This window comes from Peromyscus maniculatus, chromosome 19 (assembly GCF_049852395.1).
Source record: "Peromyscus maniculatus bairdii isolate BWxNUB_F1_BW_parent chromosome 19, HU_Pman_BW_mat_3.1, whole genome shotgun sequence".
NCBI classification, from domain to species: Eukaryota; Metazoa; Chordata; class Mammalia; order Rodentia; family Cricetidae; genus Peromyscus; species Peromyscus maniculatus.
The window spans coordinates 51,472,559-51,497,368 of NC_134870.1; the positions used below are offsets into that span (position 1 = coordinate 51,472,559).

General features: G+C 41.3%; 1 protein-coding gene across 1 annotated transcript; it reads left to right on the top strand.

Annotated features, from left to right (window-relative positions):
- Positions 1-13,773: 13,773 nt before the first annotated feature.
- LOC121824000 (interferon-inducible GTPase 1-like) lies at positions 13,774-19,876 on the top strand. The gene is made up of 3 exons (XM_042264111.2): positions 13,774-13,877; positions 16,800-18,594; positions 19,158-19,876. Exon 2 carries the CDS (start codon positions 16,821-16,823, stop codon positions 18,030-18,032), a length of 1,212 nt encoding a protein of 403 aa, XP_042120045.1. The 5' UTR covers positions 13,774-13,877; positions 16,800-16,820; the 3' UTR covers positions 18,033-18,594; positions 19,158-19,876.
- The last annotated feature ends 4,934 nt before the right edge of the window (positions 19,877-24,810 follow it).

Here is a 24,810-nt window from a genome sequence, read left to right on the forward strand (position 1 = left end):
TCTCCTGCTTGTGGGTTTGAATGGCATTCCTGGAATAAAGCCAACTTGACCCAGGGGAATCAACTTTTTGATATGTTGTTAAATTCAGCATTTTGTTGAAAAAGTTTTAATCTAAGTTCACCAAGGAACTTGGTCTAAAATTTCCCTTTTTGTTGTTTCTTTCTCTTCTAATTGTGTCAGGGTAATACTAGCTTCAGAGAAAGAGAAGGAGAGTGTCCCTTCCTTTCCCATCGTATAGAACAGTTTGAGAAGCATTGGTGTTAGAATTTTTAGAAAGTGTAGATAGAATTCACCAGTGACTCCATCTGGAGTTGGGAAATTTTTAATTGCTGTTTCATCTCACTGCTTATTAACAACCTGTTAAAACTGTTTATCTCCTCTGGTTTGATTTTGCTAAGTAATATGAATCTGGGAATTAATCCACTTCTTTTAGATTTTCCTATTGAGCAGTTAAGAAAATGCTCTACAGACACTCCCACAGGATAATCTGAGAGAGGTGAATTCCCCAACTGATATTCTTCCCAGCCATGCCAGTATTGTGTCAAACTGACAAGACCTAACTAGCACACCAATGTACCTCTGTGTTCATTTCATGTGTGATTAAATGAACAGAACAGTGATGTCCTCTTGATTGACACTCCCTGAATCTGAATGAAGTAACCATCTTTGTCTTTTCTCACTAGTTTTGGTATGGAGTTTCTTTTATCAGATATTAGAACAGCAACACTGCGTCATTCTAAGTCCGTTGGCTTGGACACCATTTTACATTCTTTCACCCTAAGATGGTGTCCATCTTTTGTGGTGAAGTGATCTTGGAGGTAACAACCTGCTTTTTGATCCAAACTACTAGTCTTTTGATTAGGAAATGGAGACCATCAATATTCAGAATTACTGTTGAAAGTTATGTATTGATTTCTTCCTTTTTGTTGATTTTTCAGTGTTGGATTTGGGGTTTGTTTGTCTTCTCTCTTGCTTAGTTTTATTCTAGCCTGGCTTATTCATTCTTCTGGCTTGCTTCATGCTGGAATTGATGTTCTCTTCAGTCCATAGAATTCCTTCAAGTAGCTTCTGTAGAGATGCCTTAGTCCTCACAAATTTCTATTTTGCCTATTTTCATCATAGAAAGTTCTTATTTCTACATCAGTTAAGACAGATCTCTTTGCTAGGGATAGTATTCTGGATTGACAGTTGTTACTGTTGAATCTTTGAAGTACATCATTCTAAGCCTAACCTTCAGTTGAGTAATTTGTGTTATTCTGATGACCCCTGCCAAATAATAGCTATTTCTTGATGTTTCAAAAACTTGATGTTTCTTGCCACTTTCAATATACTTCCTTTATTCTGTGTATTTGGTGTGTTAGTTATAATGAGAGTTCTTTTCTGGCCTTGTCTGTTTGGAGTCCTAAATGATTCCTGTATCTGGACTGGCATCTCTTTTCCTAACTCTGGGAAATTTTTCTGTTATGATTCATTTGAAAATGTTTTCTATGCATTTAGAGCAAAATTCTTCTGCTTCTTCTATGTCTTTAACCCATAAATTTGGCCTTTTGGGGTTGTATCCCCAAATATCCCATATATTTTGCAATGAGTACCTTCTTATTTTATCTCTGACCTTGATTTGTTCCAGTTCCTGTACCTGGTCTTTAAGTTCAGGAATTCTTTCCTTACCTTGGTCCCTTCTAATACTTAGAGTTTCTAAGTGGTCTTATTAAATAAAAAACACGAGGGGCTGGAGAGGTGGCTCAGCGGTTAAGAGCACTGATTGTTCTTCCGGAGGACCAGGGTTCAATTCCCAGCACCTACATGGCAGCTTACAACTGTCTGTAACTCCAGTGCAGGCAAAACACCAATGCACATGAAATATAATAAATTTTTAAAAAATAAATATAAATAAATAAATAAATAAATAAAAACACAGAGCCAAATATAGGGGTGAAAGTCTTAGAGATCAGGGAAATAGTGAGAGCCACCAACCTCAACTCACCGATTCCTCAGCTGATCCTGTTTCCTCAGACTGGAAGCCCCTGTGTCCTCATCTGAATGGGTCTCAGCTGAACTGCTGCTAGAAGCCTAAAAGCTTAACAAGGCCCTAGTCCCTGATCCTTACACTTTATATACCTTTCTGCTTCCTGCCATTACTTCCTGGGATTAAAGGCTTGTGTCACCATGCCTAGCTATTTCCAGTGTGGCTTTGAACTCACAGAGATCCAGACAGATCTCTGCCTCCTGAATGCGAGGATTAAAGGCGTGTGCTACCACTGCCTAAACCTATGTGTAATATAATGGCTGTTCTGTTCTCTGACTCCCAGATATGTTTATTGGGGTACACAATATATCAACCACACTTTCTAGTTTTTGTTTAGTTTGCTTGTTTGTGTGTATGTGTGTTTCATCATTGTGAGTATTTAGAATGGTTTTTTTTTTCAATTACTTCTCTCTCTTTGTTAAACTCTTTCATTTCATCCATTGCTCTCCTTATTTCATTCAGGTGTTTGCGTCTTTGAACACATTTGTAATAATTCTTTTGATTTCTCTATCTGGGATTTCATCTAACTCACTTTCACTAAATGCCACTGCTGTGGGAATAATAATACTGTGGCCACTGCTGTGGGAATAATAATACTGTGAAGGTGTTCTAAGTCTTGGATTTTGTTTCTTATGTCACTACATTGGGAGTTATATATGTGGTGTCACTTCTTTTCTTGGTTTCCTTTTTATCATCTATGCTCATTCTGATGAAGTATTAGCAGTGTCCAGCAGGACATGGATATGTTATTGTTGAGCGTGTACTTCAGATAGTAATCTCTCAGGCAGGAGGTCTGTGTGCCTTGTGTAAGCTCTATAATACTCCCCAAGTAGGATATTACCTGGGAGAATAACTGCAGCTGTGTGAAACTAACACTATGTAGATGTCACCCAGCTAACCATAACAGTGGCCCCTTAGAATTCAGACACTCTTGAGAGTAAATAAGGATACTATGGAGTATATTGGGACTATAGTCAATAAGATTAGGACTGGGGGAGGAGGACAGATAGAAATAAGGATTAAGTATTAAATGAACTTTGAAAAGAAAGGGTGGGTAAAGTTGGGTTTTGAAAAGATAGAATGAGTAAAGATGGACTTTGAAAAGATAAAGTGGGTAAAGGTGGACTTTGAAAAGATAGTGTGGCTAAGTGTCCTACTTTGATATCTGTTTATGTGATAAACACTGTGACTATGGTTGCTTACATGGCAGTGCACCCCTCATAGCCTCAAATATTTGAATAATTGGTCCCCAGTTGGTGGAAATGTTTGGAAGGATTAGGATATTCAGCTTTATTGGAGGAGGTGTGTTACTGTGTTACTGAAACTTCAAAGCCCATTTCATTCATTCTCAGGTAGCTCTCTCTACCTCATGCTTGTGGATCAAGTTGTAAGCTCTCAGCTACTGCTCCAGTACAATGCATCCCTGCTGCCATGCTCCCCACCATGGCAGTCATGGACACACCCACTGAAACTGTAAGTTCCAAATCATTTCTTTTTTCAACTCACAAAAGAAAACACATTGAAATAACATCAAATCTCTAATCAGCAACCCTAAGTGATAGGGAAATGTAGGGTGGTGGATTTCAAGCCCTAATTGTAAATAATTGCCAGCTAATATCACTATATTCACAAAGATATCTTTTAAAATTGACAAAAAACTTAAGAACATTTTAAGACAAGCATAATTTCAGACAGTTATGACTACCAATCTAGTACTGCAGAACGTACCTAAATGAATGCTGTACAGAAGGGAAGAAAAGAACATGACATATCAGCCATGACAACACAGGGAAGAATACAATTCCATTACAGGAGCAGATGAACAAGAGAGACTTTCAGAGGAATGAATCATGTCCAGTACAGTGAGCCAGCAAACAAAGTCGGGTGGCAGGATTCATCTAACCAATTAGGATAATAACCAAAACTGCAGAATTTAGCAGACTTCTCTCAATGGTTATCTTAAATGTAAATGGCCTCAATTCATCAGTAACAGGATTAAGACAAAGTGATTGGATTAAGAAACAAGCTCCAACTATCTTCCAGTATCCAAGAAACACCTCAGTAACAAAGACACCTGCAGACAGACTGTTACTTATACATTCATGTTTACTGATGCACCATTATCACCCAAGACATATTAGATTCTGTAAACTTACATGTTTTAAATGTTTCATAAAAGTATGAACACTTAATGGTCAGTGTGGTGATATTTTGTGTAACCTAATAAAGCTTGCCTGAGAATCAGAAGACAGACCCAGCCACTAGATTAGAAATAGAAGCCAGACAGTGGTAGCACATACCCTTAATCCTATCATTTGTGAGGCAGAGATCTGTCTGGATCTCTGCGAGTTCAAGACCACACTGGAAACAGAGCCAGGCAGTGGTGGCGCACGCCTTTAATCCCAGCACTCGGGAGACAGAGCCAGGCGGATCTCTGTGAGTTCGAGGCCAGCCTGGGCTACCAAGTGAGTTCCAGGAAAAAAGGCACAAAGCTACACAGAGAAACCCTGTCTCGAAAAACCAAAAAAAAAAAAAAAAAAAAAAAATCACAAGTCTTAGGAAGTTCAGAAACTTAAAAGATTCATGATCCTTTTCTCAAAGTTGTATGACCAGTTATATAAGCATTCTGGATTGGGGGGGGGTGATTTCGACCCACTGAGGTGTTTACAAATCATGCAGGAGACTCCATGGCTGCAGCTGTGGTAAATCGTTGCCATTCTCAGGTGTACCTTCCCGTGATAAGTGACCATTGAGTGGTCAATTCTCCTATAAGTGACCCTCACACTAATAAACGCAGTTATTCACGAAGGTAGACTTGGAAGAGGTCTTTTCGTTGGTCTGTCATGGCTGCATAGCTGGGGTGAGTGGACATTCATTTGTGTCTCCCCAGGCAGAATCATACAACACAATTGTAGTCTTGAATTGGGGGACCATAAGAACAAAAGATGAGCTAAGGAAGATGGGTTGCCTTGTCCTTACAATGAGTGCTGACATATGGAAGTAAGGCTGCCCATGTGTTCAACCTCCTCAATCACAGACACATCTGAATAGAAACTAGACACAAACGGGTAGATCTCGAGTTGTTGGGACAGAGAATCCTATGCATTGTCTGTAGTGGTGTGCACATGCAGCCTAATTGGGGATGGGTGATATCCTAAGATGGTGGGTGCAGTCTTAAAATGGGGATTTGCATGCATAATACCTGCAGGTGAAGGTCCTGGGTTGCCCAGTGCATTATCAGAAGATAATGGGTATGTAAAACCCAAAGCAAGTGGAGCCCAGTTTGCTAAGCTATCCTCATGCAGTTGCCTGCCTGAAGGGGATGACAGAGGGCAGTAATAAGCTCTAATAAAACATTAAGAAACTCACAGGCTCATTAACAAAAATGGATTCTCTTCTTTAGTTTGTCATTAATGCACTAGCGGGGATAAATAGAAATTTCTTCATCCCTTCCCAGGAAAAGTCATACAGGAGTAAAGATGTTTGGGCATAAATAGCCATTGTCACAATACTCGGTTCAGTGTTAACAGGCCCCAAGAAGTAATTTGTACATTGTCTTAGTTTGTTTCTCTGTTCATGTGATTAAATGCTAACCAAGTGTCAAGTGAGGGGGAGAGGGTTTAACTGACTGTCAGGTTATAGTCCACCATCAAGGGAAGCCAAGGCAGGAACTGAACTAGACTGGGAAGGAACACTGATTACTGACTGGCTCTCCAGGGCTTGCTCAAACTGTTTTCTTATACAACTCAGGACCAGATTCCTAGGGTTGGCTCTCATCACAGTGGGCTGGGTCTTCCTATATCATTTATCAATCAAGAAAATGCATCACAGACATTCCCACAAGCCAATCTGAAGGAAGGAATTCCTCAATTGAAAGTCCCTCTTCCAACTGAAGCAATGTGGCTCATGCCTCTAATCCCAGCACTCTGGTATTTCCCTCTTCCCAGATATGTCTAGGTTTGTGTCAAGTTAATGAAACCTAACATATCAAATAAAGGTAAAATCCCTCACAATCATGTCTTAAATAAGAACAAGAAAACATTTTTCGTGCACTTTCCTCTAAAAGTCCATATAAGATCAGCATATGAGTACACATGAATGGCCATGAAGCATGGAAGTGACACAATGTCTAGTCAGTGTGTACTGTAGTCTTATGTTTGTGACACCAGTGTAGCCTCCCAGGAAAAGATACCATCATATGGACTAGATTATTCAAGTTCTCTGTATATCTACCAAATCAACCTCTTTCCATTTTCAATCATTCTTCTAGTATTGAAAATCTGAGAACAACTGAGAAGGATTTATCCCTCATTTTTGTTGTTGTTTGGCTGGTTGGTTGGTTGTTTTGTTTGTTTTAGTTTTCTTGCAGAAAAGAACAGTACATTTCAGGACAAAAGGAAAGCAAAATTCTTATAAAACTCTTCTGGCAGTGGGGTGATAAGGAATTTATGTGCAATGTATTGAGCTTTTGAAGACTCATAACAAATCAATGCTGACTGTTCTCCCTCAGCAGCCCTTGTAAAGGGCCCATAGGAACCCACAGCAGCACCCCACTCTAGGGCAGATGTGTTTAGAGCTGCAGTGGTGAGGCGGTTCTGTGCTCAGGGTCTGTGGCAGCAAGGACTTGAGGTTTATATTCATTCTAAATGCCCAGGAGAGCAGATCACAAATACATATGTACACACATGTTTGTGACTCCGAGATATGACTCAGTAGCTCATTTCAGAAGAAGGGATGTGACAATAACTGTATCCCTATGGAACAGAGTATAGGACTGGCATGGCTCTAACAGAAAAGAGATGCTCCAGAGACTTGTGCTTGGTAGAACAGGACTCTATTCCAACATGAGTCATAGTTGCCCACAAGATAGCATTTCAGACCCACAGTGTCAAGGCATGCTGCAGTAGTGACTCTGGACTCTGGGGTAAAGGGACATGGCAGTCATTAGGCTCTGTAAAACTAGCTGATAAAGTAAAAGAAAATAAGCTGGAAATGGCAGGGCATAGCTAGATCTTGGGTCTTGATTTCATGGGGCAGTGGTCAGTTTAGATGCCAAGGGTTCTGTAGAAGAGGAAGGCAAGTGTTCTTCCCATGGGGACTGGTCTTTGAACAAATCTTCAGTCAGGTAATACGGTTGATGAATTTTCTCCATCATCAGCCTGCATAGTGCCCTCCAATGCTGTGAATGCCAGCCAGACATCAGGAAGTTCTGGCTAGTACCATCGGTTCTCAATGTCTTGTGACTAAGTTTATGGTGTCTTCAGCAATAGAAACTTACCATCAGGTTCTGGTGAATCAAGAAAAACAGCAATAGCCTGTATTGTTTGGAGGTCTCTGGGATCTCCCTAATCAACAACTCCAGGGGAGGTATCCCACACCTGGCACTGAGCTTCTGTTTGATAAGCTATAGCTTCTTGAATGAGCATTACCCTCTCTCTACTGCACACAGTAAGTACATTGGAACTCCTTAAGCACACATACAATAGCAGGATTCAGTGTAGTGTTTTCAGACATCCTCAGTTACTGACTCCTTCCCCCACTCCCTCCTCCTCTGCCCTCCCCTCCTACCACTCTACCCACTTAATCTCTCCCCATTATTCACCTTTCCATCTTCATACCACTTGTGTTCTACCAACCCCTTTGGTATTAGCTGTGGTTTTCTGAGGAAAAGAATCAATGGAATTAACGTATGTATATCATATATACATAACATGTAATAATATAGTAAGGCAGCTTACACTGGAATGATATCAACACATGAAACACAGCTAAGAGGCTGAGACCCTGCTGGTGGCTCAATACTTGATGGGGGATGCCTCAGCAGTTAGGTAGTCCCACAATGGCTGTCTCGCACTAAGCAGGCCAATAACCCCATAGTTATTTAGGCCACAAGGCTGGTACCTCCACAGTCCTAGTCTGGCACTGAAATTCTAGAAGCTTCCTGGAAAGCCACTGATCCAGAGTCCAAGATGGAAGCCTGGAAATACTTGTTCTGATATCAGTGAAGGAATCAGCATCAGAGACAGGGTAAGTCAACCTGCAGTGAGAGGGAAGGCCAAGTCAGCACAAGGCAAGTGACTGTCCCCCTGTCTTACCCTTGGCATCTGGGTGGGTCTTCTACTGTCCATCAAGGCAATCAGGACACTTCTTCAGGTGAGGCTCCATATCAAGTGATTCTAATTTGTGGCCAGTTGACAATAAAATCAACCACAATATTCTCCCTTAAGACTGTTCTTCCCTTCTTTCAGTAGCTCTTTTCTAGTTTCCTGGAGTCTATTATTCCAAGTGAATGACTCAAATCTAAAGATTCAAAGGTAGGAACTATATATGACATAGAAACACTCAGTGTTTCTTTCTCTAGGTCTGAGTTACATCACTTCACATGTATTCAAGATGCATTCATTTACCTGAAATTTTCATAATTGTATTGTCATTTACCAGTGAATAATATTCTACTGTGTATATGTATCATATTTTCATTGCCCATCCATTAGTTGATGGACATCTAGACTCTTCATTACCCAGCTAGGGTGAAGAGTGTCAGAATGAACATGAAGGAGCACACATCCCTCTGACAGGATATAGAGTCCTTCTTGTTGACAAAAATTAACCAGCACAAGATACATGGGACCTCGTCAACACCAGAAGATAACTGAGTCTGCAACATAGAGAACACAGTGCTAAGCACAAAGGCACCTGTGTTCTCTTGCAACTTACTCTCCATTCTTCCTTTCCATGCCTTTATTTACGCACAGTCATGAGTCAGTTCTTCTCTGATGCATCTAAGGATGAAGATCATGGAAATTGGAGTCCAGCTTCACTACATATTTTAAGAAGTTTAAGGGGAGAATAAAATTATTTCTCAGAAAACCATTAGTTCAGTTGAGTTACACCTGACAAAAGGTAATATTTGGGGGTGCTAAATCTGTATCAGTGATGCATAAAGAAAATATTGATAATATCCCATTAAACATTGCTGTAAGAAGAGAGTATGGAGCAGGGATTTCCTGTTTATTATCAATTATGTTTTTTATGCTAGTGTCTAGGCATTGGGATTTGAGAAGATTGTATTTGTACATGTTGCTATCTGGTTTTGTCTTTGTTGAGTGAATATTTTTTTTCCTTAGACTCTGTTGTCCTCTCTGGTTCTTAGGAGGGGTGGTGACTGTGTGGTGCCTGGTAGGAAATTCTTCTAGGATCCTAATGGTGGTGCCCACTAGGGATTACAGGTACAAAGTGTGTCTAGATATTGGCAGCTGACACTTAGGAACAGGGATGGGCTGTGACATAGGGCTTAGGGGGTCAACAGAAGGAAGAAAGCAGAGTGCTACACCATGATCTGTTTAGCTTCATGGGAATGGGGACAGAGTGAGGAGAGGCTGAAGCAGGTGGTCAGCTGCAGATCCGGGCATGCGACTAGAATGTTGGATTTGGAGGAGAGGATAGAGACATGAAGGTCTGCATTCACCTACCTGCTTCTCTGACCAACATCTTGTTTGCTTGTTTGCTTTGTTTATTTACTTATTATCTATTCATTCATTATTTTTGTTAATGTTTAGGCATACAATTCATTAAATTAGCTCACTTTGAAATAGTAACAACAGCTGAATCTCACCTGAGATGTCTACCCCACAGTTGAGACTGGGTGCTGAGCAGATGGAGCAGTGGCTGTCTCACACCAGAGGGGCCAACAGTGCTGTAGCTGCTCAGTCCATGCTCAACACTATTTTCAGTATCCCTTAGTCATTTGCCTTTCCCCTTTAGAGAACTCTCTGTTCAGTTCCATAACCCATTTTTAATTGGATTGCTTGTTTTCTTGGTGTTTACATTTTGGAGCTCTCCACATATTCTTTACACTAATCCTCTCTCCGATGATGTACTACCAGTGAAGGGTTTTTCCCATTCTGGATGATGCCTACAGTAAAGTTTTGCTTTGGTTTTTGTTTTTATTTCAAAGTATGGAAGTGAAAGGACCAGGCAGATGCCATAACAGGCTGCTCAGTCTTCTCTCAGAGATCAGGCCTCAATTTCAGTTTCCTGAGACTTGAGCAAGCAGTTTCTGGGAGGGCCATGAACAAAAGACATAGTCCTTGCAGTAGCTCCCTTTCTGCACGTGCTCTGACTGCTCAAGGTTCAGCTAGTTGTTTACTGTCTGGGACCCCTCACCAACATAGAGCTACGTGCGTGGGTCAATGTAAACGTGTGAGGCCAGCCAGCCTCCATGGCAGTTCAAGGACAGAGCCTGGGCCACTGAGTCAGCCCCCACAGTAAGTATGTACAAGGCCAGCCAGCCCCCATGGCAGCTCAAGGACAAAGAATGGGACTTGTCCAGGCCTGCCCAAAAATGGTAACTGTAACCCCCAACCAGTAAATTCAAAGATTACATACCCTCACCCAATCAATCATACGACACAAAGACTTGTATCACCCTGCTTGCAGTTTCTCCCTTTAAAAACCCAACACCCACTGTGTCGAGTGTTGGACACAGACCAAGCCCAGGCTTGCTTGTTACCAATAAACCCCTGTGTGTTTTGCATTGGTGGTCTTGCTGGGGCCGGGGGGGGGGGGGGGGGGGGGGGGGGGGGAGAGTCTCGCAATGCAGCCACAACAGAAGCATAACTTTATAAACTCTCACTTCTTGTATGATGGCTGCATTTCCTGTGTGAAGAGGGTTCCACTAAGAAAGTTCTTACCCGAGCCTATGTTCTGAAATGTATTCCTAGTATGTTCCCATGGAGGTATCAGAATTTTAAGTATCACTTTGAAGTCTTTGGTTACTTTGGAACTGATTTCAGACAGGATGGGTGATAACAATCAAATTTCAATCTTCAACGTGTTAAATATTCAGTTTTCCCAGCACAGATTCTTGAAGATGCTATATTTGCTCCAGTATGTATCATTGAGTTCTGTGTCAAAAAGCCTATGATTGTAGGTGTGTGTATTTACACCAGTGTCCCTGGTCCTATTCCATTGATCAGTGTGTTTTGTGTTTTGTTTTATGATAGAACCATGTCCTTTTTACTACTCTAACTTGAAATCAGTGTTTATTGGCACTGCTGTGAAGAAAAACTATGATCAAGTAACTTATAAAAGAAAATATTTAATTCCAGATGGTGGGGGAGGAGGGGCATGCTCCAACTTTCAGAGAGTGCATCCATGCCCATGATGGCCAGGAGCATGGCAGCAGACAGAGAAGAAGGGCTCGGGAGCCATAAATAAGAGTTAGACACTGTACACCACGTCCAATATCCATCTACAGAGGGCAGTTTAATATGACATATCATCAATAAGCTATAGACTGAATCCCAAAATTATAAAGGAGCTTTTTGAGCCAGGCAGGCACAGTGACTCACAGCTACAGTCTTAACACTTAGGAGGCTGAGGCAGGAGGATCACCATAAGCTCAGGACCAGCCTAGACTACAAGTCAGTACCAGACCACTCTTGGATAGAGTTAAGACACTGTCTCAAGAATGTCTTTTGAAAAAGACACCATCACTCAATCAAAGAGGCAGCCTACAAAATGGGAAGAATCTTTGCCAGCTATGTACTGGTCAGGGGGTTAGGATCTAGAATCTATGAAGAGCTATTACACATCAAGAAAAGAAGCAACCCGACATTAAATTGGAGCATGAACCAAACACAGCTTCTCAAAAGATAATATAGAAATGACTGAGACACATTTGTTAGATGTGTAACATTTCTATCCATCAGGAAATCACAAATAGAAACTACTTTGGGATTTTTATCTCACCCCACCCAGAGTAGCTGGAAACAAAAATACAAATGGCAACAAATTCTGTTGTGCATGTGGGGAAAGAAAAATCTCAGTCACTGCTGGTGAGTGTGCAAACTGGGGCAGCCACTCAGGCAATTTGTGTGGAAGTTCCCCAAAAAGTGAAAATAAGTTTACCCCATGGTCAAGCTGTACCACTCCTGGGAATATTCCCAAAGGACTCTCTATGCTGATACAGAGATACTGCCTAGACCATATTCATTTCTTCTCTATTCACAATAGTCAGGAAAAGGAAAATGTCTAGATATCCAACAATTGATGAATTAATAATAAAAATATGAAGAGGGAGAATGGAGGGATAAATAACACTAAAGTATTTTAAAAAGTCAAATGAAAACCTACTACTGTCGAGGCTTCCTAAACTAAATCTATACACATATATGAAAGGAGTTCAGATAGAGTTGACCTCAACCTGGGCAACAATGCCCCAGCTAGACACCACAGGGCAACAAATAGACAGACCTGAGTCCCAGGAATCAGATTTTTAGAGTTGTTGGCCAGTGTTGTCCCTGACCATTACCGGCCACTGATACAGCTCTTGGTTAACTTCCAGAATTTGGAACTTCCAATTAGTGAACATACCACGTGCTTGACTTATAAATCATGGCAAAATCAAGTTGATACCGACCCAGAAGCTTCATCACTGCTGGCTAGCATTCATAATGCTGGAAGGTACTGTCTATACTACCAGAGGAGAAGGGGAATCATAAATCACACCCAGCTGTGAACTTCTCTGAGCTACAACAATGAGAGGACCCTCAAGACCTACCCACAAGTGCAATAGTGGAAAAATTGGCATGGAAGAACCAACTGCTTCCTGATTGGATTTAATAGCTTCTCCACAAGATGAAACCCCATATCTGGCTAAGAACTTAAGGCTGAACAGATTATATACCTTAGGAACAAATCACTATTATTTTACTGTTAAATGGACATGCTATTAAGCCACCTCCTAATGATTTCTCATTATGCCCATAGATTAAGACATCACTCAACCCTCACAATGGATGCTCTTAATTTTAGTAGATGATAATCAATACAGATAACCACAGTGGCCATGATGCAGAGACTAAGACACTGAAGAATGTCTAGGTTTAATGTAACATAAATACTTCTACCTCAAAGGCACAGGAATGGTTGTGGAAGATGGGGTAAAAAGATTATAAGAGCAAGAGGTGGTGGATGACCACAAGGAAACAGTATCTTCTGGACACAGTAGGGCAGCTCCACATAGGAACTCAGAGTGGTTGTGAAAGCATGTGTGAGACCTGTCAAACCCAATGCATAAGAAATCCCAGCAGGACATGGGGATTGTGAATGACAAGAATTAAAAAATATGAATCTTGTGAGTAAAAAAGATTATAGACAGAGCCGGGCGGTGGTGGTGCACGCCTTTAATCCCAGCACTCGGGAGGCAGAGCCAGGCAGATATCTGTGAGTTTGAGGCCAGCCTGGGCTACCAAATGAGTTCCAGGAAAGGCGCAAAGCTACACAGAGAAACCCTGTCTCAGAAAAAAAAAAAAAAAGTTTTTAGACAGAGGCAGGAGATGGGTTGTATCTTGGATGAGACTAAGATTGACTGGCAGCCTGCAGAGGACCCAGACAACGTGTTGTATGACTTTAGTTCAGGCTGCATTTCTATCAACAGGGATTGAGGACAATTATCGTTTAAGGATTGTGTTCCAGGCTAGCTGGCAAGCTGCTTCTTTATATCCCCGATCAGGTTCCAAGTAACACACTCCACATACTTTATTATTGTAGGATTGCACATAATAGAATGAAATACAACTGATAGTTTGATTTTCATTTTCCACTTCTTGGAAATGCAGTGATTCTGAAAATCAACCTTATCCATGCTCTTCTATGATTGGCCAACACACACCTAGAAGGAGGGCAGAAGTCAGAGGAGTGTATAAGTCCTGCCCAACTGCCTTGCACCTGCTGCTTTCCACAGAGGCGGCAGGGGTGAGTCTCAAGGAACGAGCCTGGAGCGCAGTGCAGTGGTTCCTGCTGCTGAACTGCAGCAGTGTGAATCCAGCGGACATAGGATTTTCTGGTAAGTGGACAGGAGCATTAAAATCTAACTTCAAACCCTCATTATCTCTTTTCTCTAACGAAGGGATAGATAACAAGACATTTAGGAACATGCCCTGAAAGTGAGGATCCTCAGCTTGGAAGCTAGGGTGCTTTGGTGGGAGGTAGACAGGACTGCCTCGTGGATGGCCTTAGCCAGTCCTCCAAGTTGAGATAGACCTAAATGAAATGATCTGGATGCTGTTTTTGGTAAAAACATATCAAATTTATTTGCTTACCACGTATTCCTCTCCCTAAAATGGTTGTGATGAGATGTTCAGATAATGGAATATCTCTGCAGTGTGCCTGAGGTTGCTGTATCTCACTCTCATCTAGCTTCCTAGTTCAGCTCAACTATTTAATTCCTTGTATCCCGAGGCCTCTGGCCTGTGGAGAAGAGGTCTCTCTGCAGGCTGCTTCTGCTGGAGCCGGCTGTGGAAATCTGTGCCTGAAGAATCTTCTTCACTGTAGTTTTTTTCATTGTAAAGCAGGAGTGCTAAGAATCTTCTCTCCATCTGTGAGAACTTGAGCTACGTCAGTATGTGGTGGTGACACTTAGGTGTCACTTAGGCAGGCTTCCTTCTGTAATGTTTGCTGTGTCACAGCCTTCTTGTTTACCGTGTTCACGTTCAGTGGGCAGACCTTGCAGACAAATGTCACACCTGAGTCTGCATCACAAATCCAGGAGCTGGAACTGAAAGCACGAGAGGGAAAAACTGAAAAGACAGAACAGCCTGTATGCTGCAGAGACGTCTGTCTGTGCCCTGTGGGTGACTGTCCCCTTCATCAGTAAATCTGGCTGTGGTGTTTATTTAACCAGGGTTAGCTTCCCTTTTAGGACATTCTCTTTAACCACACCTTCCTGGGCCTGTGTCTGCATTCAGTTTGAACAAAGATCTGCAGCTCTGGGTTCATACACAGCTGTCCCCAACTGTCCTGTAGATTGGACTGGGTCTGTAGGACTTCAATTTCCCACTGAGCAGTTGGAATTAAAGAACAGGCACAAATGTTCATGATAAAGTCCAAGTGATTCACTCATAGTCCCCATTCAATCACTGATGATAAACCACCATGTACCTCTGTGCCAGTGGTGAAGAAGTGCTCTTTGAGGCTCATTACACTGTGGGAGAATGATAGCAAATAAACCCAGAAAAATACACATTATATGGTAGCAGTTGCTGTGGAGAAATTGAAACACAACCAAAAGATTGTGAATGATGGAGACAGGTATAGTTCTAGCTCCCAATGAGAACATCAGTACTGAATCCTGTGTAATCGAAGCAGAACCTAGAGAGAGGTGATTAAGTGAATAGCCATGTGGTTCCTGGGGGAGAGCAATGAGGAAAGGAAGCAGTCACTAAGTACAAAGTCCTGAGATGAGAAGACAGCCCAAGATACTGGGGTGACTGGGATTCAGACACCAGTGGCCCAGAAGTGCAATAATAAATGTCAAAGGAATGTTGTATGTAGCATGTGCACTATATACCTAATGAACTTTCCCTGAGTGAAATGGGAATCTTTATAGTGCCTCTCAGAATTGACTTGGCATGACATGACGTCAGTGTCAAAAAGATAACTCCAGCTGTTTGATCATCCATGTTGTTGCAAGAACGGTCACAGGAAATATAGTAATGTTGGTGATATAATCAAATCTGAAATTGAGGAGATCTTGAAGAAGATAATGAAGGAAGAGTGATCAATTGTGAAAGGATTTAGAAATATACTTTGAGTCTGAGAACTGATTTGATATTGAGACAGAAAGAGGAGGTTCCAGGTGACAGCAGAGATTTGCTGTCTCCATAACTGATGGTGAGGTCCATTGTGCTGCAAGGTGAGGTCTAATAGTCAGGTTTGTGGAGAAAAAAGGGCAGAAATATGGGGTCTGGGATAATTAGATATATGTAGTGCAAATTCCAGTTGGTCTTAATAATAAGATCCTGGAGTCAGATATCAGGGTAAATGCTGAAAGATCAGAGAAGTAAAGGAGCAGCCACTAGAGAGACTTCTTACCTCTACAGAATCCTCAGCTGACTGGACTTACTGACATCTTTCGAAAATAAAAATAAAATAGAGAAAGATCTATGTGATCTGTAGAGATATTTAGCATTGATTAACCACAGATATCAATTATTACTCATTATTACTTAATTTTCAATTTGAGAAACTAGATATATGTTGTTTAATTGCCCAATAATTTGAGGTACACACCGAGGGAAGTGTGCACAGATGGATTTCATATAGAATACTCCAGTCATGTTAGAAGAAGCACAATTGTTCATGTGCTAGTGGTTTATAATGCTGACTAATGACACAGGCAGAATTTTATATTATTTCATATATTTTATTTAAGTTTTAATGTCTACATAATTAAGGGTTTAATGGAGAGCAAGTGGAAATATGTCCTAGTTTGCTTTCTATTGCTGGGATAAACACCATGATCAAAGGTATTTTGGGGAGAAAGGGGGTTTTTGCAGTTTTCACATTCTTATCACCGTCCATCACTGAGGGAAAATAGGGCAGAAACACAAGCAGAGGCAGGAACATTGCGGGGATGCTGTTTACTGGCTTGCTCCCCATAGTTTGAACATTTGCTTTCCTAGACAACCCAGGACCACCTGCCCCGGGATGGTACCATGCACACTGGACTGAGTCTTCCCACATCAACACTCAATCAAGAAAATGCCCCCATAACCATGCCCCCAGACCAAAGTGATAGAGCTGACTTCAACTGAGGTGTTCTCTACCACGAGGACTCTAGTTTGTATACTGTTGACAAAGAATACTCAGCACAACATGTCTGTGAACTAGTCAACATCACTCGGTCACTGATACAGCATAGAGCACACAGCGCTAAGCACAAAGCATCTTTGGTCTCTAGCAACTTACTCTCCTTTCTTTCTTTCAGGGCCTTTGTTCACCCACAGTCATGGCTCAGTTCTCTTGGGAACCCAGCTTCCCTGAATATTTAATGACGTGTAAAGCAGAAAACACAATCATTCCTCAGGAAACCATCCATTCAATTGAGCAACAACTGACAAATGGAAACATTCAGTGGGAAAAATCTGTACTAAGGGATACAGTAAAAAATATTGATGACATCCCAATCAACATTGCTGTGATGGGAAAGTCTGGAGCAGGGAAGTCCAGCTTCATCAATGCCCTGAGGGAGGCTGGTCCTGAAGAGGAAGGTGCAGCTGAAGTTGGGATAGGAGAGTCAACTATGGAGAGAATTCCATACAAATACCTCCAAATTGAAACTTTGTATTTATGGAAGCTGCCTGGCATTGAAACTATGGACTTTCAGCGAAAATATTATCTGGAGAAAGCGAAATTCCAAGAGTATGACTTCTTCATTATTATTTTTGACACGTGTTTTACAAAACTTGAACTAGACCTTGCCAGAAAAATAAAACTTATGAATAAGAATTTCTACTTTGTGAGAACCAAGGTGGACATTGATTTCCATGAGAAAAAGGAAGTCAAACTGGACACCTTTGACAGAGAAAAGAGCCTGCAGCAGATGAGAAGCGACTATATGAATACCCTTTGTCAGAATGACATGGATGCACCGCTGGTTTTCTTGATCTCTAATCACCATTCATATGACTACGATTTTTCATTCCTGAGGCAGATGCTGAAAAAGGAGGCACCGGTTCAAAAACGCTACAGTACTATGCTTTTTTTGCATGATATTACAGGGGCAGCCATTGAAAGAAACCGTGACTCTATTAAGGAGACTATCTGGAAAGAAGCCAGCATGCGTACCATTTGGAAGATCCTTCCTCTAGTGGGCACCTTCCTGGACAGTGATGTGAAGAAGCAGAAAGAGATTTTAAACCAATATCGTGTCCACTTTGGAGTGGATAATAAATCACTGGAATTCATAGCTAAAGATACCCAAGTGCCTGTTGAAAGGTTGAAAAAAAAACTTACATCTCCTGGATTGTCAGAAACTGAGAAAGAAGAAACATTTACAGAAATGCTTCTCAAATTTGGGAAGAATATAGGCTCAACCCTTTTCATGTCCTCTGCTATACCTCATTACTATCGTAAATTCTATAACTTACAACTTCAGTGCCTTAACATAGTGACTGAAGATGCCAAAGTTCTCCTTAAAGAGACATATTTAAGAAACTAGTTCAAGCTCAACTCACCCTCAGCTACTGACCATGACAACATCAAATGGTTAATGCTAGGGAGCCATTAGATAAATTCCCCCTTCTGACATCGTTTCTTTACACTAGCCAATCTACCACCACATGGGAAAACCTAAGGATAGGGTCATGGGTCTTAATATGTCAGAACCGGGCAATTCCCAATCTCTCTTCAACTCTCTGCTCCCCCACACACACCCTCCTCTCTGTCTTTCAACTGAACATGCATACTTGAATACACACACACACACACACACACACACACACACACACACTAAACTCTGTGTCATCTCTATATTTCCTTACAATGATGTAATGATTTTTCTATTGTAATCTCTGTCTCTCTGGAACCTGTGCACAATCATTCCTTCCTTTTCATGCATCTTGTTCTGCTGCATTCATTGTGCCTCACAACACACACACACACACACACACACACACACACACACACACACACACCTGAATGATACTTCTTTCTGCACTCATCAAGTCTGTTTTAGAGAGTAATTACCATGACTTGTAGATTCTATCAACAGGACGACTATTGTAGCTTGATTTTTTCGCCTTGCCCACAGTCAGGACAAATCTTTGTCACCCGCCAGTCCCACAGCCGCTCAGACCCAACCAAGTAAACACAGAGACTTATATTGCTTACAAACCGTATGGCCGTGGCAGACTTCCTGCTAACTGTCCTTATCTTGCTAACTGTGCTTTTATCTTAAATTGATCCATTTCCATACATCTATACCTTGCCATGTGGCTGGTGGCTTACTGGCGTCTTCACATGCTGCTGGTCATGGCGGCGGCTGCAGCGTCTCTGGTCATGGCGGCGGCTGCAGCGTCTCCTTCTGCCTTTCTGTCCTTTTATTTCTCCTCTCTGTTAGTCCCGCCTATCTTTCCTGCCTAGCCACGGCCGATCAGGTTTTATTTATTAACCAATCAGAGCAACTTGACATACAGACCATCCCCCAGCACAGCCAAGTGCAGACCATCTCAAACACCTGCACTCAGGCCCATGGTCCTAATCATCCTCTATACGGACCTGCTGGGTAACGCCACAAAGAACCCAAGAAGGGCTCCCACAGGACATACAGAACATCCCACAGCAGACTATGAAACCATAATCAAAAGAAACCATAACTACAAATCTCAAGTTTGTTAATATCAACAAATTCCTAAAACTCCTCATCAGAATCTTTGTAGAAACAATAAAGAACACCTATAATTCTGTTCCAGGACCAGTAGAGAAACCTGTCTCCTTCCTGTCATTACCTATCTTGGTTATGATGGTGAAGAATTACTTGGATCCATATATGGCACTATAAACTACTTAATAAATTGTTAAGAAGGGTGTCTGCTGTTGGTATTTGACATTCTCAGTACACCCATGACATCCTCCTGTGGATTGCTGGAAGTGTCCCTTTTGTGTGCTAATAATTCCTGTTCCCAGGACTAACACTTTGGTTTTCTCTGGATGACGTTGATGATCAGTCCCTGAGTTAGAAGGGCTGGAAGAGAAACAGAAGAAGGAAGTGATGTGACAGTGTAGACTGCGGTAATAGGATTGTAGAGTTATTTCTAAGACTTCTGTACACTGGCATCTAAGGTCCAGCTGCCACCAGTCAGGCAGGTCCTTGGGGAGATCAACCATCCTCATGGCCACACAGGACGCCCCTTACTCCATGTGTCGCTGGTTCTTTCTCCTTCTGTAAAAGCATCACTCCTGTCATTGTGTCATCCTCATGACCTCTGCTACTTATCATAAATGTCCAAAAACTCTTCTTCCAATATTTTCCTATGTATTTGATTATTAATAAATTGATTCTACATAATAATAGTGTAATGTGAGTTATTGAGCCAAATCACTCATTTCCAAAGGAAAAAAAATCTCAAAGTATTTTTTAAAGATTTATTTATTTTCACATGCATTGATGTTTTGCCTGCATGTATGTCTATGTGAAGGTGTCCGATACCCTGGAACTGGAAGTACAGACAGTTGTGAGCTGCCAGGTGGATGCTGGGTATTGAACCTGGGTCTTCTGGACGAGAAGCAAGTAAGTACTCTTAACCCCTGAGCCATCTTTCCAGGCCATCTCAAAGTATGTTTAAGGGTAACTGAAATAAAAATTGAGTATTCCTTACCCAAAATGGCTGGATCAGCAAAGCCTAAGTTTACCATCACCATGTCCAAACACCTGGCAAAATCAACCTATAATGAGACAAGGTTTATGTTGGCTTGTAGTATCAGAGTCTCTATGACACAATTGGACAGGTCTATTGACTTAGGTCTCTCATGTTGGTACTGGATTGTAATGGTGGTCAACTTGTAGCCAAGCAAACTGTTCATCCCACAGGAAGCAAAACCAAAAGAAGGGGCAGGGTCACACAAACCTCTTCAAGGTCATACACACAACATCTAAGCGCTTTCACTTAACCCCACACACTAAAGTTGCTACCACTAACCAGTATAGATGTAACCAACCGTCTTATTAAATAAGAAACACAGAAACAATGTAAAAGAGAAAGCCGAGAAGTCAGAGCTCAGAGCTAAAATCTCACCCTTCTTCCTGCTGTCCCAGCTTCGCGAAAAGAGACCTACTTCCTGTTGGTTCGTTTTTTTTATAGTATGTTGTTCTGCCTTCTCATTGGTTGTAAACCCAAACACATGACTGCCTCGTCACTGTCTGAATGTACAGCCCCCTAGGTCTTAAAGGCATATGTCTCCAATGCTGACTGTATCCCTGAACACAGAGATCTTATGGGATTAAAGGCGTGTGCCACCACCGCCACACTCTTGCTATGGCTCTAATAGCTCTGACCCTGAACACACAGATATCTATGGGATTAAAGGCGTGCGCCACCACCGCCACACTCTTGCTATGGCTCTAATAGCTCTGACCCCCGGAAAACTTTATTTATTAACATACAATCAAAATAATAATTCAGTACAATTAGATTACCACCACAAACCAGGGCTGGAGACATGGCTCAGCAGTTAAGAGCACTAACTACTGCTCCTGAAGACCCAGGTTCAAATCCCAGAACCCACCTGGGAGCTCACAACCATCTGTAACTCCAGTGCCAGTTTACTGGCCTCTGCAAGCACACCATGCACTTGGTACGCTTACAAACAGGCAGGCAATACACACAAACACGTTTTCATTTTTACTTTTTTATACAATAAAATAATCTTTAAAAAAGAAGTAGGAGAATATATTTAAGGAGAGAACAATATAGAAGAAAGAGGACACACGTTAATGGACAACAGGAAAGAAAAGCAAGGATTGGCTTGGCACGACATAGGGGCCTTAGTACTGCAATCACAATGGCAGGATCAAAAGTGAGTGTGCCGCTGAAAGTCCCCTCTCTAATCCTGCTAGCTGTCTGTTTTGACAATAGCTTCATTCTCTAAGTTACATTTGTGCCCAAATGTAACATTGTCATATTGATGACCATATAAAGGGCTTATCATACACCAAAAGTTCGATAAGAAAATCATCGTGGAGCAGTGAGCCGGCCCAGTGGATTAGTGTGCTTTCTGCCGAGCCTGAAGACTTGAATTCCATCTCCAGGATTCACATGGTAGAAGCTGAGAAGAAACTCCCACAAGGTGTCCTCTGGCCTCTACATACAAGCCATAGCAAGTGCAAACTCTTCTACATACACACAGAGACAGACATAAAAAAATAAATATAAAAACCTACGTAAACAAAATTATTTTTAACTTTTATTTTTTAAATTTTATTTTTTCTTAAATTTCATTCCTGAAAGAATACAATTCAGGTGGACCAAGAAAGAAAGGGGAAATAACATGAATTACATTAAACTGTGTCACATTTTAAGAATTTGTGGGTTCTCTGAAGATGTTAGTGATTAATAACACTGATTAAGATATGAGCAGTTGATGAGCTGGGGAAATGACTCAGTGGTATCAACTGTTTGCTGCACCAGCATGAAGACTTCAGCTCAGACCCACAGCACCCATGAAGGATGCTGGATGGGGTGGCATGTTCCTGTAATGCCATCACTGGGAGGGAGAAACGGTAGGAATTCAAGAAAGCAGTGACCAGCTAGTCTGGACAATTGATGAGCTCAAAACTCAGTGAGAAACCCTATCTCAAAAAACAAGTTGGGGGCGGGGGAGGTGATCAAGGAAGGCAGCCAACGTCAACCTCTGGCCTCTACTACACATGCAAGCAGGAGTATAAGCACCCTCACATGTACATGAACACACATGCATACAACACACACAAATACAAAGACAGAATTAGCTGTAGTGTAACTGTGTGTTCAGGACAGATGTTTTGCAGACACCAAGAGACCATGGATGCCAGCCCAGACTACTATACCCAACAAAACTTTCAATCACCATAGAAGGAGAAAACAAGATATTCCATGACAAAACCAGATTTAAACAGTATCTAACCCCAAATCCAGCACTACAGAAAGTACTAGAAGGAAAACTCCAACCCAAGGAAATTAGCTACACCAATGAAAACACTGGCAATAGATAGATAATCTCACACCAGCAAACCCCAAAGAAGTGAAACACACACACTACTAACAAGAACAGCAAAACCAAAAAATAACAGGAATTAACAATCACTGGTCATTAATATCTGTTAAGATCAAGGGACTCAATTCACCTATAAAAAGATACAGGCTAACAGAATGGATAAAAAAAAAAACCAGCATCTATCCTTCTGCTATATACAAGAAACACACCTCAACTTCAAAGACAGATATTACCTCACAGTAATGGGTTGGGAAAAGATTTTCCAATCAAATAGACCTCTAACAAAATAGACTTCAAAATAAAATTAATCAAAAAGAGATGGAGAAGGACATTTAATATTCATCATAGGAAAAAATCCATCAAGATGAAGTCTCAATTCTGAACATTTATGCCACAAATACATTAGCATCCACATTTTTAAACATTACATAACTAAACATAGAAACATTACTAAAGCTTAAATCACATATCAAACCACATACACTAATAGTGGGAGACTACAACACCCCACTCTTACCAATGGATAGGTCTGTCAGACAGAAACTTGACAGAGAAATAAGAGAACTAACAGATATTATGACTCAGATGGACTTAACAGACATCTACACAAAAGAATATACCTTCTTCTCTGCACCTCATGGAACCTTCTCTAAAACTGACCACATACTCAGTCACAAAGCAAATTTCAACAAATACCAAAAAAATTGGAATAACCCCCTGCATCTTATTGGATCACCCTGGCTTAAAGATAGAATTCAACAACACAAATGGGTGGCAGAGTGGGTCTTGTAGGTTACAGGACTCTCACCTGCTGGCTGGCTGCTGAAGCTGAAATGGCAGGGGGAGAGGCATGGAATGTGCCCTGGGGCCTAGGGCCCAGGGATTGGGCAACTCAGCAGGGAGGCCAATCACTCACCTCTTCTTCCAAATGGTGCAGGTGGGGCACCCACATTCCTAAAAGAAAATTACTAAAGCTTAAATCACAATAGACCCTCACACACATTGATAGTGGGAGACTTCAATACCTTACTCTCATCAATGGACATGTCATCCAGAAAAAAACTAAACAGAGAAATAATGGACATTGAACCAAGTGGACCTAACAGATATCTCAAAATATTTCACACAAACACAAAAGAATATACCTTCTTCTCAGCACCTCAAGGAACTTTCCAAATTTGACCACATATTCAGTCACAAATCGAGTCTCAAAGATACAAGAAAATTGAAATAACCTCCTGTTTCTTATCAGACCACCACAGATTAAAGCTGGATTTCAACAACAACAGAAACATCAGAAAGACTACAAGCTCATGGAAACTGAACAACTCTCTACTGAATGACTACTGTATCAAGGAAGAAATCAAGAAATTAAAGACTTCCTAGAAGTCAATGAAAATGAATGCAGAACATACCCAAACTCATCAGACACAATGAAAGCGGTACTAAGAATAAAGTTCACAGCACTAAGTGCCTACATAAAGATATTGGAGAGATAGATCTCCTACCGGCAACTTAACAACACACTTGAAAGTTCTAAAACAAAATAAAACAAACACACCAAACTGAAAAGCTTCTGTAAGGCAAAGGACACCTTCAATAGGACAAAACAGAGCCTATTTAATGGTAAAAGATGTTTACCAACTCCTCATCTGACAGAGGACTAATATCCAAAATAAATAAAGAACTCAAAGAACTAGACATCAGCCGGGCGGTGGTGGCGCACGCCTTTAATCCCAGCACTCAGGAGGCAGAGCCAGGCAGATCTCTGTGAGTTCGAGGCCAACCTGGACTGCCAAGTGAGTTCCAGGAAAGGCGCAAAGCTACACAGAGAAACCCTGTCTTGAAAAACCAAAAAAAAAAAAAAAAAAAAAAAGAACTAGACATCAATAAACCAAATTATCCAATTAAAAAAATGGGGTGCAGTTCTAAAGAGAGAATGCTCATCAGAAGAATCTCAAATGGCTGAGAAATACTTGAGATGTTCAACATCCTTAGCCATCAGCGAAATGCAAATGAAAACAATTCAAAGATTCCATCTTATACCTGTCAGAGTGGCTAAGATCAAAAACACAAGCGGCAGCTCATGCTGGCAAGGATGTAAGGATGTAGAACAAAGGGAAGACCGTTCCATTGCTGATGCGAGTGCAAACTTGTACAGCCACTTTGGAAATCAATATGGCAGTTTCTTAGAAAAGTGGGAATTGACCTATTGCAAGCTCCAGATAAACCACCCCTGGACATAT

Coding starts and splice junctions, on each gene's coding strand:
- LOC121824000 (XM_042264111.2), top strand. CDS start 16,821: ATGGCTCAGTTCTCTTGGGAACCCAGCTTCCCTGAATATTTAATGACG.